General features: G+C 42.3%; 1 protein-coding gene across 2 annotated transcripts; it reads left to right on the top strand.

Moving 5' to 3' along the window:
• The first annotated feature begins 664 nt into the window (after positions 1–664).
• Pgbd1 (piggyBac transposable element derived 1) lies at positions 665–14855 on the top strand. Of its 2 annotated transcripts, none has more exons than XM_013031232.1 (7): positions 665–1031; positions 3642–4108; positions 5362–5506; positions 7348–7436; positions 9057–9180; positions 10300–10357; positions 13019–14855. In XM_013031232.1, the coding sequence occupies exons 2-7, from the start codon at positions 3716–3718 to the stop codon at positions 14568–14570; spliced, it is 2361 nt and encodes a 786-aa protein (XP_012886686.1). In that variant the 5' UTR covers positions 665–1031; positions 3642–3715; the 3' UTR covers positions 14571–14855. The 2 variants fall into 2 exon arrangements, with proteins under 2 accessions (XP_012886686.1, XP_012886687.1); XM_013031233.1 differs by lacking the exon at positions 665–1031 and adding an exon at positions 2894–2918.
• Positions 14856–15953: the final 1098 nt, after the last annotated feature.

The raw sequence follows: 15953 nt of genomic DNA, 5'->3' as shown, positions 1-15953 counted from the left end.
TTCACACATGTAAAACAAGTATCATTTCTCTCCCTTGTCTTTCTCTCTCTTTAGTGTTACCTTAGTTCTGCCACTGAAGTCATGTTTCCTTCTGATAATTCTCCATCATTTAAACACACATTCTTCAATTTTTCTTTGCTCTTTAAAAAACCTTTAGTGATCTGTGATCTTGCTAATCTTGCTCTTTTATTTTATTTATTTATTTATTTATTTTTTTGTCGGTCGTGGGACTTGAACTCTGGGCCTGGGCGCTGTCCCTCAGCTCTCCAGCTCAAGGCGAGCGCTCTACCACTTGAGCTACAGCGCCACTTCCGGTTTTCTGGTGGTTTATTGGAGATAGGAGTCTCACGGTCTCTCCTGCCAGGGCTGGCTTTGAACCGCGATCTTCAGATCTCAGCCTCCTGGGTAGTAACTAAGATTACAGGTGTGAGCCACCAGTGCCAGGCTCCGTCCAGAATTTTAATTGAAACGATTTACAAAAATGTGTAGTGATGGAGTAAGCGAAAACAGATCTGAAGGAAATCCGAGCAAAGAAATGCCAGTGGCTGGGCGGCAATTGCCTCCGCCCGGTGCACCAGCGAGACGGGGGGCGTGTTTCCTAGAGAGACGCGGAACCCGTCCGGAAGCTGCTGCTAGGGCGCAGGCGCGGCGGGAAGAAATGCCTCCAGCCTCCAGCTCGCGCTCCCGCTGCAGGTCGTGCCCCGCAGCCCGCAGCTCGGCTGTCCGAAGCCCCTGGTGACACGTCCTGGCGCTACAAGATTCCACTGCGTGTGTGGGGCGAGCAGAGGCCCAGCGGGCGCCTCCCACTCTACGGCCCGGGGTTCCTGGGAGACCCTTAAACAAGGTCGGCGGCCACATTTTTGTTGTGCACCCTTTTCTTTTTTAAAACTCGTAATCTGCGCCTGCACTTGGACGCCACCAATTGGACGGACCCGTCTGCTGTGTGCCGGGCGCCTGCCAGAATCCTAGCATCTCAGACATCTGGGTAAAGTCATCCATCCAGGAGCCCACCAGGATCTGTTGAATACCAGGTACGTGCTGGGCGTGCAGTCTGTTAACAGATAAACCCCTGTCCTCAAGCTAGAGTGGTTCTGTGGTCTGAGGAGTGGGTACGGTTTCCCGTGGAAACGCCACATGGTCACTCGTGTGGCATAAAAGACAGAACAGTTGTCCCCTTCTATCCATGTGTTTGAGGGTAGCCAGAGAAGGTTATGCCCTACATAACCTTTTGCACTGAATTTGCATTTAAAAGATGGTCCTGGCTATGAAGTACAAAGTGAATGGGAAAACCTTGAGTTAGTCATCGTGGCCGTGACATGAGATATTTGGGAAGACCATGATTTTATTCAAGGTAAGAAAAGAAAAGCTTTATGCCTGGAAAATATTGAGGTGCTGAATAACAGCCAAATAAAAGCCAGTAGATAGCAGATCCTGGAGAGTTTAACTTGTCTATAGGAGAAACAGACTTTTTTCTCTGCTGTTACACCACAGTCATTTTCCCAGAAGATGCATGTATTCTCAAGTGTAGCGATTTCCCCCCCACACACCAGCAACAGTTAATTTTTCCTAGGACATCACAGGGTATCCCTGACACCCATAAGTTGAGGACCTAGCTGCACAAATCTGCCTCCAATTTCCAGTGTCAGTTGTCAGCCCCAGGTTATTTTACCTGTGCTTGCCCAACTGGCTAGAAATCAGGATTCCTACAGCCTCTTTCTTGAAGTCACACAACTCAAGAAAACACATGTTTACTGATGTAGTAGGGTAAAGGATACAGATGAAGAATTGCATAGGGCAAAGTTAAGGAGTGTGCAGCTCCCATGCCCTCTGTGAAGGGACCAACCTCCAGGAATTTCTTCATGACCAGCTATTTCAAAGTTCCATGAACCCTATCCGTTTTTTATTTTTATGGAGGCCTCAGTACATAAGCCTGATTGATTAAATCACTCTTCATTGCTTATCAGCCTACCTTTCCATTCCTCTTCCCCCGCCCCCAGATTTTGGGGGTGAGGGCTGAAAGTCCCAATTCGTAATCCTGGTTTGGTGTCATACTCAGTGATCAGCTCCTGTCCAGAAACCACCTACTTGCCCACCAGCAATCAGTTATTAGACTACAAAAACAAACTACTCTGAAGATTTTAAGGAGTTCCATGCCAGGAAAGTGGACAAATACCAAACAGATATTTCATGCTCTCCGGAGGTATAATGAATGGGGCCAGTATTTGCTTTTAGGAAATATTAATTCAATGATGGGTGGTTAAGCAAGAATATCACACAAAAAATGATTGCAATAGTGAATAGAAAGGATAATAAGAGAACAAAAAGGAAAGAATAGCTGTAAGGCATTTTGTGGAAAAAAACTGGACCCAGTGATAGAACCTGGTATAAGCTTAAATATATGGAAGATCATGACAGCAAAAGAAATGGAGAAATAGATAATGGATGAGTTTCTTTTAATGATGTTATAGATTGAGATTCCATTTCCTTTTCCTTTCTTTGAGACATAGTCTCACTTTGTAGCCTAGGCTGGACTCTGCCTCCCAAGTGCTAAAATATTCCAGTACACTTGGCTAACCAAGTGTTAACCTTTCTCTCTCATGTATTGCATCCTCTTACCACTGGGTTCAACACCTTTAGTGTTTAAGAAGTACTTGTGATTCACTTCTTTTATAGAAAGGCTAGCAAGTTCAATTTTTTTGTTTGTTTTGTTTGTTTTTGGTCCTCGGGCTTGAACTCTGGGCTTGGGCACTGTCCCTCAACTCTTCAGCTTAAGACAAGCACTCTACCACTTGAGCTACAACACCACCTCCAGTTTTCTGGTGGTTAATTGGAGATAAGAGTCTCACAGAATTTCCTGCTCCAGCTGGCTTTGAACCACGATGCCCAGATCTCAACCTCCTGAGTAGCTAGGATTACAGGTATGAGCCACTTATGCCCAGCACAAGTTCAGCTTTTGAGCATGACCTCCAATGGGGACAAACATAACACATATAAGTATGTTTCAGGCACTTGTGTTTCACACTTACAATCCAAAGTACTCAGGAGACAAGATTTAAGAATCATGGTTTGAGGTGGGGGGTGAGAGGAGAATATAGTTGTGAAGGTGGGAGGGAAGGGATGGTAGGGGGAAAACAAAGGAGGAGGTAATGCTTATTAGGAAATGTACTCATTACCTTGCTCATGTAACTGTAACTCCTCTGTATAGTATTTTTACAATAAAAAACTTCATCATGGTTTGAGGAAGTAGCACTATACTTCAAAGTGGTAGAGCACTAACCTTGAGCAAAAAAGCTCAGGGACAGTACCTGAGTTCAAGCCCCACAATGGACCAAAAAAAAAAGAAGAATCTTATTTTGAAGCTAGACCTTGCAAACAGATTGAGAGACTCTTATCCTCAATTAACCAGTAAAACGTCAAAAGTATAGATATGGCTCAAGTGTTAGGGTACCAGCTAAGAGTGTAAAAAGCCAAATAAGAGTTAGTGGCTCTGAGTTCAAACACAAGTGCAGGCATGCACATGTGTGTGTGTGTGTGTGTGCGCGCACACACACACACACACATACACACACAAGCATTAAGCATACTGAATAGAATTTTGAAACTTATTATTTTTGTAATTATGATAAATTATTATACTTTAGATGTACCTTTGGAAAAACATTACTGAAGCATAGACTTCAGCCTAGTGAGCCTTCTTCTAGCTTCTGAGCTCAACATGTTTGAAGATTTGCCAGATTCCACTTGTGAAAATGAAGATAATCTTGTGAAAGTGAAGGCAGAAGATTCTTCCTGGGAGCAGGCATACCACTCACAGGAGAGCAGCACCCACACGCAGGAGCTTTGCCGTCTGCGCTTCCGGCAGTTTTGTTATCAAGAGGCATCTGGGCCCAGGGAGGCTCTGGCCCAGCTCCGAGAACTTTGTCACCAATGGCTGAGACCAGAGATGCACACCAAGGAGCAGATCATGGAGCTGCTGGTGCTGGAGCAGTTCCTGACCATCCTGCCCAAGGAGCTTCAGGCCTGGGTGCAGATGGATTGTCTGCAAAGTGGAGAGCAGGCAGTGACAGTATTGGAGAACCTAGCCACAGGACAGGCACACACAGGACAGGTATGGTGATGCATAAGAAATACATTGAAATAATATATAACTTAACAAAAGGGTGAGGAGAATAATATAGAGAATTCCTATGTCTTCCCCAAGATCCTCAGTTGGTAACATTTGTTTCATTTCATGATGTGCACCATGTAACCCAGCCCATACTGAATCTCTCTGTTTTTCCATGCATATGCCAATATACACACACATACAACACACACACACACACTCACCTACTTTCCTCCTGAACCATTTGAGAGCTAATAGCAGGCATTATTCTCCTTTACCTCTAAATACTTCAGTGTGTATTTCTGATGAACAAGGATATTCTCTTGCACAAGCCGAGTACAACCATCAAGTTTAGGGGCATTAAATAAAGTTGTCCTGATACTATTATAGAATAGTAATCCTTGTCAAAAATTTGCCATATTATCCTAATAGTGTTCTTTATGGCAGTTTTTCTTTTGATCCAGGACATAACCCAACATTACATTTTCCATTTAGTTGCTTTGTCTTTTTTGGTTTCTATGCATCTGTTCAGTGGCCTGAAGCCCATGCCAGTGTTTCAAATTCAGTTTATATTTTCTGCAGATTAGATCCAAGGATGTGCGATTTGCCTAGAATATCTACCTCACAGGTGATACTGTATTCTCCTCAGTCCATCATTTCAGGAGTAATGTTTTATCCCATTATTGATGAGGTCTTATCAGATTTCTTCACTAGAAAATTATTACTTTCCCTTCCATGACAACTAAGTAATTGGTAGGAGACTTTTTTTTTTTTTTGGTCCAGTCGTGGGGCCTGAACTCTGGGCTTGGGTGCTGTCCCTCAGCTCTTCAGCTCAAGGCGAGCGATCTAACCACTTGAGCCACAGCACCACTTCCGGCTTTTTTTTTTCTTTTTGCTTATGTGGTGCTGAGGAATTGAACCCAGGGCCTCAGGCATGCAAGGCAAGCACTCTACCACTGAGCCACCTTCCCACTCTAGTTTAGACGTTCACCTGACTTTTTGCAGTTCTTTTCCTGGGCAGGGAACCTTACTTATCTTTTCTACCCTGCTTGGTGCTGAATTCCCACATATAGAATAGGGCCAATTTTAGTGGACACGTAGTCTTTATTTGCCAAAGGGATGTATGACTGTTCTACTCACTCCTTCCTTAAAGGGTTGCATAGGGCTTGTTCAGTGTTTCCTTGGGGATGTCTCTAACTGCTATTCGCTCTAGTTTCCACCAGGATGTTTTTTCAAGGTACAACTCTTGTCTCCAGGCATCATTCTACATTCAAGGACAGGACATGCACTTAGTGGTAGCAGAATATCAGGGGGCCTCTTTGGAATGTCAGAGCCTCCATATCCTGCCTGGGATCACCACCCTGACATGTGAACCTCCACAGCTCCCCCAAGAAGTGAATGGTGAGTGCAGAGGGTGAGTTTAACATAATAAGACCTTAGATAAAAACAAAAGAAAAGTACATTAAGACTCCAGAACTTACTCATTTATTCACTTTCTTTTTTTTTCTCTCTCTCTCTCCTTCCTTTCTTCCTTACTTCCTTCTTTCCTTCCTTCCTTCCTTTCTTTCTTCTTTCCTTCTTTCCTTGTAGGTAGGAGAGTTGAGACAGGGTCTCACTATATACTAACCAGTCTGGAACTCACTTAACATAAGGTGGCCTCAAACTGGTATTCCTCCTGCTTCAGCATCCTAAATGCTGGAATTATAGATGTGCTATCATGGCCTCAAGTGTTATTTCTTATATTTGTGTACATTTTGTAGAATGAATACTATAAGGCACTTAACATATTTATCATCTTACAGTTACTATGTGTGCATCTTGAGAATACTTGAAATCTACTCAGAGCAAATTTCAAGTATGAAGCTTAGGCATTGTAACACATGCCTATAGTCTTAGGTACTTGGGAAACTGAGATAAGATTGCTTGAGCCAAGATGTTCAAGGCCAGTCTGGACAACATAGTAAGACCTTATCTAAAAAAAAAAAAATTCAAGGTAGTCACTGTACTATACATTAAGACTCCAGAACTTATTCATAACAAAAAGTTTATGTTCTTTGATCAATATTAAGTTATATAGTTTTGTTCATCCCTATATCTAAGTAAGCTTTAAAAACACAAGGAATCACACAGTATCATAATTCTAAGGTCTTCTCCAGTGCCCTCAATTAATAGTTAGAAAGATCAACACTCAAAACAACTCACCCAGGGTCAACAGAAGCAAAGGTACTTCTAAAAGTTAAGGCTCCTGACATTTGACCCAAACTATTCTTTCTCTGTTACATGTCTATACAAAAACAACAGCTACTACAACATAGCCAGCAAAAGAAAAAGAGATCAAATCAGAGTAGTTCAAAAGTAGACTTTTGTGGGTTTTGTGCTATACTATTCAAAATAAAGTACTTATCACCACCATCATCCTCCTTTATCTTTATTTTAATTTTCCTTTATGTATGCAAAAGCTAATCACTGTAAGGCCCCTTATAAATTCATCAACTCCATCGAGTTTGGAAGGTAAAAGACACCAGAGTTTTAGAATTTTAGAATTTTTGACAGTATGAAGGCAGTCTCAATACGCTATCTTTTTTTTTTTTTGAAGTATTTTTTTTTTTATTTGTGAAAATACTGTACAGAGGGGTTACAATTGCATGGGCAGGATAATGCGTACATTTCTTACCAAGCATTGCAGCCTCCTCCTTTGTTTACCCTTCACATCACTTCCCAGCCTCCCCCCCCCATCCCATCCTTCTCCCTCCCCCCCCCCCCCCCCCCCCCCCCCACCGACGTTGTAAAGTTCGTTTTGGACATGACAACTAGTACTTCTCATTGTTGCATCAGGTCCACCTGTATCTTTAAACAACTGGTTTTTCCCCATCTCCTCCACAAGTTATACTGACATCAAATATATTGAAAGCAGGGGTTATACTGTGGGGGAGGGACATACAAAGCAACAAAGAGATAATCTTATAAATTCGTTAGAAACACATGCATGAAAGAAAAAACATTAAAATACATATCTAAGGGTTCATTTTCCTGACATCACATTATCTGACCTTTTCCGCTTGACTCATACATATACTAGATATTGCAAATAAGGGAAACCATGGGACTCAATACGCTATCTTGGACAATAAGATCTGCATCTTAGTTTGGAGGGTTAAGGAACTCCTTTTGGGGGGCTAATCCCAAACAAAGGACACTTCTAAAGGCCAGTCACTCAGGGCCTTTGTCTCCTCTCTTTCTAGGGATTACTCCCCAGGGAACAACCTTTGCCCAGGAAGAAAGTTCCAGAAATGAGGCCGCACTGACTGAGTTTAACCCACCTAGGGTCCAGGTGAGTCCGATGGCCTAATGGCAACAGTTTTCTTTCTAGACCTGTGCTCTGCCCTTCTCTTGGCCCACACTCCTCACCTGAAAGCCTTGCTGATGGCATGGTTTCTCTAAGTTCACTTTGTGTCAAATTACATATCGATACAGAATGATGATACTATTTAAATGAGGAAAGCTTTTCTTTATAAAAGTAGTTCTGTTAGGAGGATAAGACAGTGATGAGATTTAAAAAAAAAAACAACACATGTCTTCCTTATCAAAATATTCAGTTTCTTTTTTTTTTTTTGGCAGTACTTAGGGTTTGAGTTCGGCCTTACACTTGCTAGGCAGGCTGTCCACAACTTGAGCTACATCCACCCCTGCCCTCACCCAGTCTATTTTGCTTTGGATATTTTTCAGAGGTCTTGTGTTTTTGCCCAGGGCTAGCCTCATACTGCTTTTGTGTAGCTAGCATTACAGGTACATACCACCATGACCAACCTACTAGATGAAATGAGGTCTCACCAACTTTTTGCCGGGGTGTGGGGGAGGAGGAGACCTCAAACTAATCATCCAGTCTCTGCCTCCCAAGTGGCAAGAGCCACCACACATAGCTAGCTACAATGTGTGTGTGTGTGTGTGTGTGTGTGTGTGTGTGTGTAATTTTATTTATTTATATTTTTGTCAGTCATGCATGGGGCTTGAACTCAGCCTGGGCACTGTATCTGAGCTCTTCAGCTCAAAGCTAGCGCTATTTCTGTTTTTCTGGCGGTTAAATGGAGATAAGATCTCATGGCCTTTCCTACATGGGCTGGCTTTGAACCATAATCCCCAGATCTCAGCCTTCTGAGTAGCCACAGAGCCACTTCTGGTTTTCTGGCAGTTAATTGGAGATAAGAGTCTCATGGACTTCACCACCTGGGCTAGCTTTGAACTGCAGTCCCCAGATCTCAGACTCGTGAGTAGTTGGATTACAGGCATGAGCCACCAGCACCCGGCCCTATAAAATATTTTGAACTACTCTTTTTTAATGAGATTCAGTGAGATTCCTTCATTTCCATTAAGTTCCAGTTCTGTTAAAAGGAGTTTCAAAATTCTTCCACTATATATTTGTAATCAGTTTAACTGTATGTGCTATATTGTAATATTGCACTGAAATGCTCATCAACCTTAGTAGAAAATAGTATGAAAACAATGAGAACCACAGTTCCAGTGACTCAGCTTCTGTGACAATATCTTTCTTCCATGTAAGCTTCTTCCTCTAGAGTACTCTTACTTTTTTTTTTTTTCCCCAATATCATCCCATAAAAATTGTCAGGATTCTTAGACTTAGGTACAGCCAATGTGTACTGGTTGTAGGTTTGGTTCAATAGATACTCAGAAGTTCTGCAGGATATGGGGCACCTTGCTGTACGGGTGGGGAAGGAGAGTGGAAAGATTGGGGATTCTCCCATGCATTGCATGATACCTAATATCTAGCCTCATCCTCTGAATGGTATTGGCATGAGCTGGTGATAAGCATCACCTCCAACAAATTTACAAATGTCATTAGTTACGGTACCACTGGTCTAGTAATATACTCAATACTTTTCATAACTGGACCCCTGTCACAGTGAAAACTAATGGGTCATTTTTTGCCTTTTAGATGTCAGCACAGACTGGAGAAGAAGCACCCCAGGCTTTTGCCCCAGAGGAGTGGCCACGCCTGAGTTTGACTCAGAGACACCTCTATGGGAACTCAGCTCAGGAGAAGGTTGCCAGCCTGATGAGTAAGAGTGCTCTTCTTTTCTAATCACTGTCCCTGAACTTGGCCTTGGAGTCTTCACTTCTCTGGGTCTTCACACTCCCTTCCTTTCTTCTGCCCTCTGCCTCCAAACTCTTCTCAGCCCTTACCATTTTGCATCCTTCCCAATCACATTATCTTCTGTTGCTCATTGCCTTGGTTATTGATACTTTTTTATTATTTTATTTTTGGATTGACACATAATTATTACATATACAAACATACATTTGTAATGAGCATACATTTGCAAATATCACATTGAATGCTAACTCACTGTCGTAGTTCCATACATGCACACATTGCACTTTAAACAAATTCATCCCTCCTACCATATGCCCATTCCTCTCCTACCTCCTCCCCACTTTTCCAAACAGTATTTGGTGGGTTGGTTATTAATTATTTTGACCTTCTCTGGCTATTCTTTTCTTTCCACTAATTCCCCTAAGTGATACCTCTGCATCATCTTCTTCTTCATCCACAGTTCCATATAACTTGTCATTCCAGATAGCCCTTCATACTTGGAAACCCTGTGACTGCCTCTGCCCAATCCTTCTACCTCAGAGGAAGTTCTCTTCAGTGTGAACAAGGCCATCACTTTTTAACTTTCCTTAAGACCCTTGTCCCAACTGGTCTCTGATACCCTAGTCAGTCTTTCTATCTTCCTGTACTGTGCCATATTTCATAGTAGTACTGAAACCCAAGATATCTGTTTGTTTGTTGTTGTTGCTGTTGTTGTTTGCCAGTCCTGGGGCTTGAACTCAGGGCATGGTCATGGTCCCTGAGCTTCTTTTGCTCAAGGCTGGTGCTCTACCATTTGAGCCACAGCACCACTTCTGGCTTTTTCTGAGTATTTTGTTGGAGATAAGAGTCTCACAGACTGGGCTGGCTTTGAACTGTGATCCTCAGATCTCAGCCTCCTGAGGAGGTAGGATTTACAAGCATGAGCCACCAGCACCTGGCTACCTGTTGATTTTTTTAAAAATTAATTTAGACTATTTCTTACCTTAGGGATTGTTTTTTATATAAATTCATGAAATAGATGACATTTAAATAACAAATATTGTTTCCGAATAAGTTATAACTAAAGATAGTTTGCTTAATATAGAACAAGATGCTTCTGAAGAAATGGAACAAGGTGAGAAGACCTCAGGAAGTCCCAGTAGGTGAGTCTTTGGTCCTGACTGAATCAAATCCTGTGGATATAAGAAGAAATTGGAATGGAGCCAGAGAAACCAGGTAGTCAAGCCTGCTTTCCTGAGTAATACTAAATAATTGACACTCTCACTTCTGTGATCCTAGGCGATTCCATGCCAGGATGGTGACCTATCAGTATATAATAATTAGGAAAAATCTAAATTTGGCCTTCAGTTAACTCCAACAGTCCTGTCCTCGACTGACCCATTCTGTCCTATTGACCACTCTTGTATATATGCTTATGTATGTATGTATGCATGCATGCATGTTTATATATATGTATGTTTTGCCTGTCCTGAGACCTTACATTTACTAGGTGAGCATTCTACTACCTGAGCCATACCCCAAGTCTGCTTGGCTCCCTTATGAGAGGTGTAAATGGAAAAGCCAGAAGGCAGAGAATTTACAGTAAAGGCTGCAGGTGAATCTGCCATGACAGTTAAGTATCAGAGCTGGAAGAGGATTTAGGGAGGATAAGTAGACTACTTTCACACTCCATCAGGAGAACTAAGTAAGAAACAGATCAAAAGAAAAGTAGCTGGTGAAAGAAAATAATTATAATAAGTAGGCTCTTCAAAAATGTTTATCATAGACAGAAATGTACTGTGTTACTAAAGGTAAAAGGGAAGAATCAAATCGCAAGCAGAGGGTTGGCTTCTTGTGAGGCCATTAACTTCTCTTGACTTGAGGAAAGAGGAGAAGGAAACAAGATGATATAATTAGCCTAAAGAGCAGGGCTGGGAGTGAAGACTCCCATTGTTGACATAAATGTTCATCTTAGGAAAACAGGGACCTAAACCTCAGCGAAAAGAGAAAATGTATTGATTAATTTAGTGCTAGGGATTGAACCTAGGACCTCACCCTGCTCTCTACCACCGAGTTACCTCCCAGCCTTTACAACAGAAGCACTTTGAAGTTTAAGAAGAAAAAATGAAATTTTCATTAAGCTAATAAGGACTGAGCTAAACTCCACTAAAGGAAGAGTTACCACTTGAGTAACATAGCATGCAGTTGTAACTAAGAATAGGAATCTGCATGACTGTTGGTAACTGAAAGTATGACTTACAATGCCTATAAGAATAAAAATAAAACCAGGCACCAGTGGCTCATACCTATAATCCTAGCTACTCAGGAGGCTGAGCTCTGAGGACTGTGGTTCAAAGCCAGCCTGGGCAAGAAAGTCTGTGAGATTCATATCTCCAGTTAACCACCAGAAAACCAGAAGTGGAGCTATAATCAAAGTGGGAAAGCACTAGCCTTGAGCAAAAAAGCTCAGGGACAGTGCTTAAGCCCTGAGTTCAAAGACTCACAACCAACATCAACAACAACAACAAAAAGAAAATGAAAAAGAATCAGAAGATGGGAATAGGGAAGTAATACAGATGGACCTAGAAATCTGAACTCAGTGCTGATAGAAGTTAGACTGGGGGCTGGGAAGGTAGCTGGGAAGGTAGCTCAGTGGTAGAGTGCTTGCCTCGCATGCATGAGGCCCTGGGTTTGATTCCTCAGTACCACATAAACAGAAAAAGCTGGAAGTGGCACTGCGGCTCAAGTGGTAGTGCGCTAGCCTTGAACTGAAGAGTTGAGGGACAGTGCACAGGACCAAGCTATGGCAAAAGAGGCATAGACTATCTGCATTGTAAAGAAGACAGAGGGGGAAGATATGCTAAGGATGCCCCGTTTCTTCTGTATTTATTGGTTTTCTTGTTTTGCCAACTTAGGGCTTGAACTCAGGGCCTAAGTACTGTCCCTGAGCTGCTAAAAGCTAGCACTCTACCCCTTGAGCCACAGTGCCACTTTTGGCTTTTTTTGTTTATGTGGCTTTTTTGTTTTGTTTCACGTTTTTGTTTCTACCACTAAGCCGCATTCCCAGCCCTTCTGTATTTAATTACTTAGGTCATGAGAAATGAATGAGAGGTGAGGAGAAACTAGTAATGTTAAGTTTAGCTGAAGTCTTCCCTATGGATAGAATAGATAAGAATAGAGAACTTGTGGTAGAGCGATTGCCTTGCATGCATGAGGCCCTGGATTCGATTCCTCAGCACCACATAAGCAAAAAGAAAAAAGCCGGAAGTAGCGCTGTGGCTCAAGTGGTAGAGTACTAGCCTTGAGCTGAAGAGCTGAGGGACAGCGCCCAGGCCCAGAGTTCAGGCCCCACAACCAGACCCAAAAGCAAACCAAAAAAAAAAAAAGAATAGAGAAATTGTAATCTCTCCGGAATTTTTCTCTTTTCTTCATTCCTTCTTTCCTTCCTTCCTTGCTTCCTTCTTTCCTTCCTTCTTTCCTTCCTTCTCTTCCTCCTTCCCTGCTTCCCTATCTCTCTTCCCCACCTCCCATCTCTCTTTCTTTCTTGTGATGGTCTTGGGCTTGAACTCAAGGCCTGGGCACTATCTCTGAGCTTTTTTGCTCGAGGTTGGCACACTACCACTTGAGCCATAGCTGCACTTCCAATTTGGGGGTGGGTTAACTGGAAATAAGAATGTCATGGACTTTGCTGCCCTGGATGGCTTTGAACAATGATCCTCAGATCTCAGCCTCCTGAGTAACTAGGATTACAGGTGTGAGCCACCGGCACCTAGTAAGACTAAGGATCTTTGTAGCATATGTTTTTTTTTCCTTTCCTTTCCCAGAGATTGTACACCCCACATACCTTGTAGTACTACTGAAAAGACAGTCTCAAATGTGAACACTCTGAAGGATCGTCACCCTCCTCGTGACTCGTGGGCGCGCATGCACATTGCATCCTTGCAGTATGCAGCAGGAGACATTACTCGAAAAGGGAGAAAAAAAGACAAAGCTCGAGTGAGTGAACTGCTCCAAGGCCTTGCATTTTCTGATGACTCAGAGGTAGAGGAAGAAATTGAGCCTGAGTTGCAGCCTTTACAGAAGAAGCTAAAGGTGTCAAGTGTCTCAGAGAAAAGCTGGACTAAAAGAGACCTAAAATCCAACTTCCCAAGCTGGTCAGCACTGGACTCTGGACTCTTGAACCTCAAGAGTGAGAAATTGAACCCAGTAGAACTCTTTGAATTGTTTTTTGATGATGAAACATTCAACTTGATTGTCAATGAAACTAACAATTACGCTTCTCAGAAAAATGTCAACTTGGAAGTCACAGTTCAGGAAATGCGGTGTGTGTTTGGTGTCCTGCTTTGGAGTGGATTTGTAAGGCGCCCCAGAAGGGGACTGTATTGGGAAATTTCTGATGCTGACCAGAACCTGGTTAGAGATGCAATTAGAAGGGAGAGATTTGAACTGATCTTCTCATACCTGCATTTTGCAGATAATAGTCACCTAGACCAAAAAGATAAGTTTTCTAAATTGAGGCCTCTCATAAAACAAATGAATAAAAATTTCCTCTTGTATGCTCCCCTAGAAGAATACTATTGCTTTGACAAATCAATGTGTGAATGCTTTGATAGTGACCAATTCCTGAATGGAAAGCCTCTTAGAATTGGCTACAAAATTTGGTGTGGTACAACCACCCAGGGTTATCTGGTTTGGTTTGAGCCCTATCAAGAAGAATCAACTATGGAGACAGATAAGGATCTTGACCTTGGGCTTGGTGGAAATCTAGTCATGAACTTTGCTGATGTTCTTTTAGAGAGAGGTCAATATCCCTATCATTTGTGTTTTGATAGCTTCTTTACCAGTGTCAAATTGATGTCAGCTTTGAAAAAGAAAGGGGTGAGGGCAACAGGATCCATTCGTGAGAACAGGACTGAAAAATGCCCACTTATGAATGCAGAACATATGAAAAAAATGAAGAGGGGGTATTTTGATTTCCGAGTGGAAGAAAGTGATGAGATAATTTTGTGTCGTTGGCATGGTGATGGCATTATCAGTCTGTGCTCAAATGCTGTAGGCATAGAACCAGTCAATGAGATAAGTTGTTTCGCAGATGGTGAAGAGATCCCTCAGGTAAGTCAACCATCCATAGTGAAATTATATGAGGAATGCAGGAAAGGTGTAGGTAAAATGGATCAAATTATTTCTAAGTACAGAGTGAGGTTGAGAAGCAAGAAATGGTATTCAATATTGGTGAGCTATATGGTTGATGTAGCTATGAATAATGCATGGCAGCTGCATAGAATCTGTAACCCAGGCTCCTCTTTAGACCTCTTGGATTTTCGGAGATGTGTTGCACATTTCTACTTGGGACACAATATTAATCTGTCCAATTAAGGCAGATGAAAATGAACAAAGTACAAGGAGTAGCAAGACACAGAAAATTTGTAACTACTATTAGATTGCACCCTACCAAAGAAATCTGATATAGACAGTACAATTATTATATAACTAGTATTTTTTTGCAATCCTCATAGTGCTTTATTTACAGATAGCATGAAATACATACACATTGTTAAAGGCCTTTAATAAATTAGCTTGAGAATAGATTATATGACCTTCGATCATAACTGGTATTTTTTAAATCAAAAATGGAATTTCAAAGACTTATAACAGATAACATTAAAAACTACTTGAAAATATCGAACTCCAGTGTTACACCTTTCTCTATGTCTAATTTCATCTCAGATGTGAGAAAACAAATTGGGTGGGAAGGGGAAGTCTGCACAGGTGCAGTAACAGGAAATTAAGAGGAGAGAGGACTTCATTCTTTTAATGCACAAAATAACTAAACAGGAACAGCTAAGGTAACATTTAAGCTGAGCCCTTAAATGCTAAAGGAGTAAGCCCAGCATTTCTCAACCCCTTGAGGAATGAGAAGAGCACTGGAAACTATTCAAAGGCCCTGACTCTGGGGCTACTATGGCCAAAGAAGTAAAAGCATGCCATAATGTCAGTGTTTCCCAAATCCTATTCCAGAGCCACTGAAAAGGCACCTTAAAGTCTCCAGTGATGGAAAACAGCTGGAACTAGAAACAATCATCTTCTTGGGGGGGGCGGTCGTGGGGCTTGAATTCTGGGCCTGGGCACTGTCCCTCAGCTCTTCAGCTCAAGGCGGGCACTTACCACTTGAGCCACGGTGCCGTTTCATGTCTTCTGGTGGTTAATTGTAGAGTCTCATGGACTTTCCTGCCTGGGCTGGTTCGAAATTCGATCCTCAGATCTCAGCCTCCTGAGTAGCTAGGATTACAAGGGTGAGCCACCTGCACCCAGCTCATCTCCTTGACAGCCACATTCTGAAAAATTTATCAGAACTTCCCCTACTGCCAACCTCCTGGAATAATTTCCCCCTCCCCTAAGGGCCTAAAGGCCTAGAGTTGAAGCATCTGTTGACACAGATGCTGTTAAAACTCACCCCTGCCTCCATTTTTGCACAGAGCTCCTCCCCCGTTTCCATCCTGCCAATGCTCCTCCCCCTTCACAATATACAAGTCACTCCTGACCTCTTTTCTGCCTAATAAAAAGGGACCCTAGTTGTAAAGGTGGCATTTTCTCTTCAGCCAACTGAAGGAGACTTGGTTGTCCTTCTCAGTTTTTCATCCCGAGTATAACTTGTTGGCTTGTTGAATTCAACTTCCTGCTCTTTTCCTTTACTCATACTCCCAATAATCAAAATGTTTGCTTACATCCAATCTTTGTCCCAAACCTGTAGTAACCTTG

This window comes from Dipodomys ordii, unplaced genomic scaffold (genome assembly GCF_000151885.1).
Source record: "Dipodomys ordii isolate 6190 unplaced genomic scaffold, Dord_2.0 Scaffold138, whole genome shotgun sequence".
Classification (NCBI taxonomy): domain Eukaryota; kingdom Metazoa; phylum Chordata; class Mammalia; order Rodentia; family Heteromyidae; genus Dipodomys; species Dipodomys ordii.
This window is presented reverse-complemented; position numbering and strand designations above follow the sequence as displayed.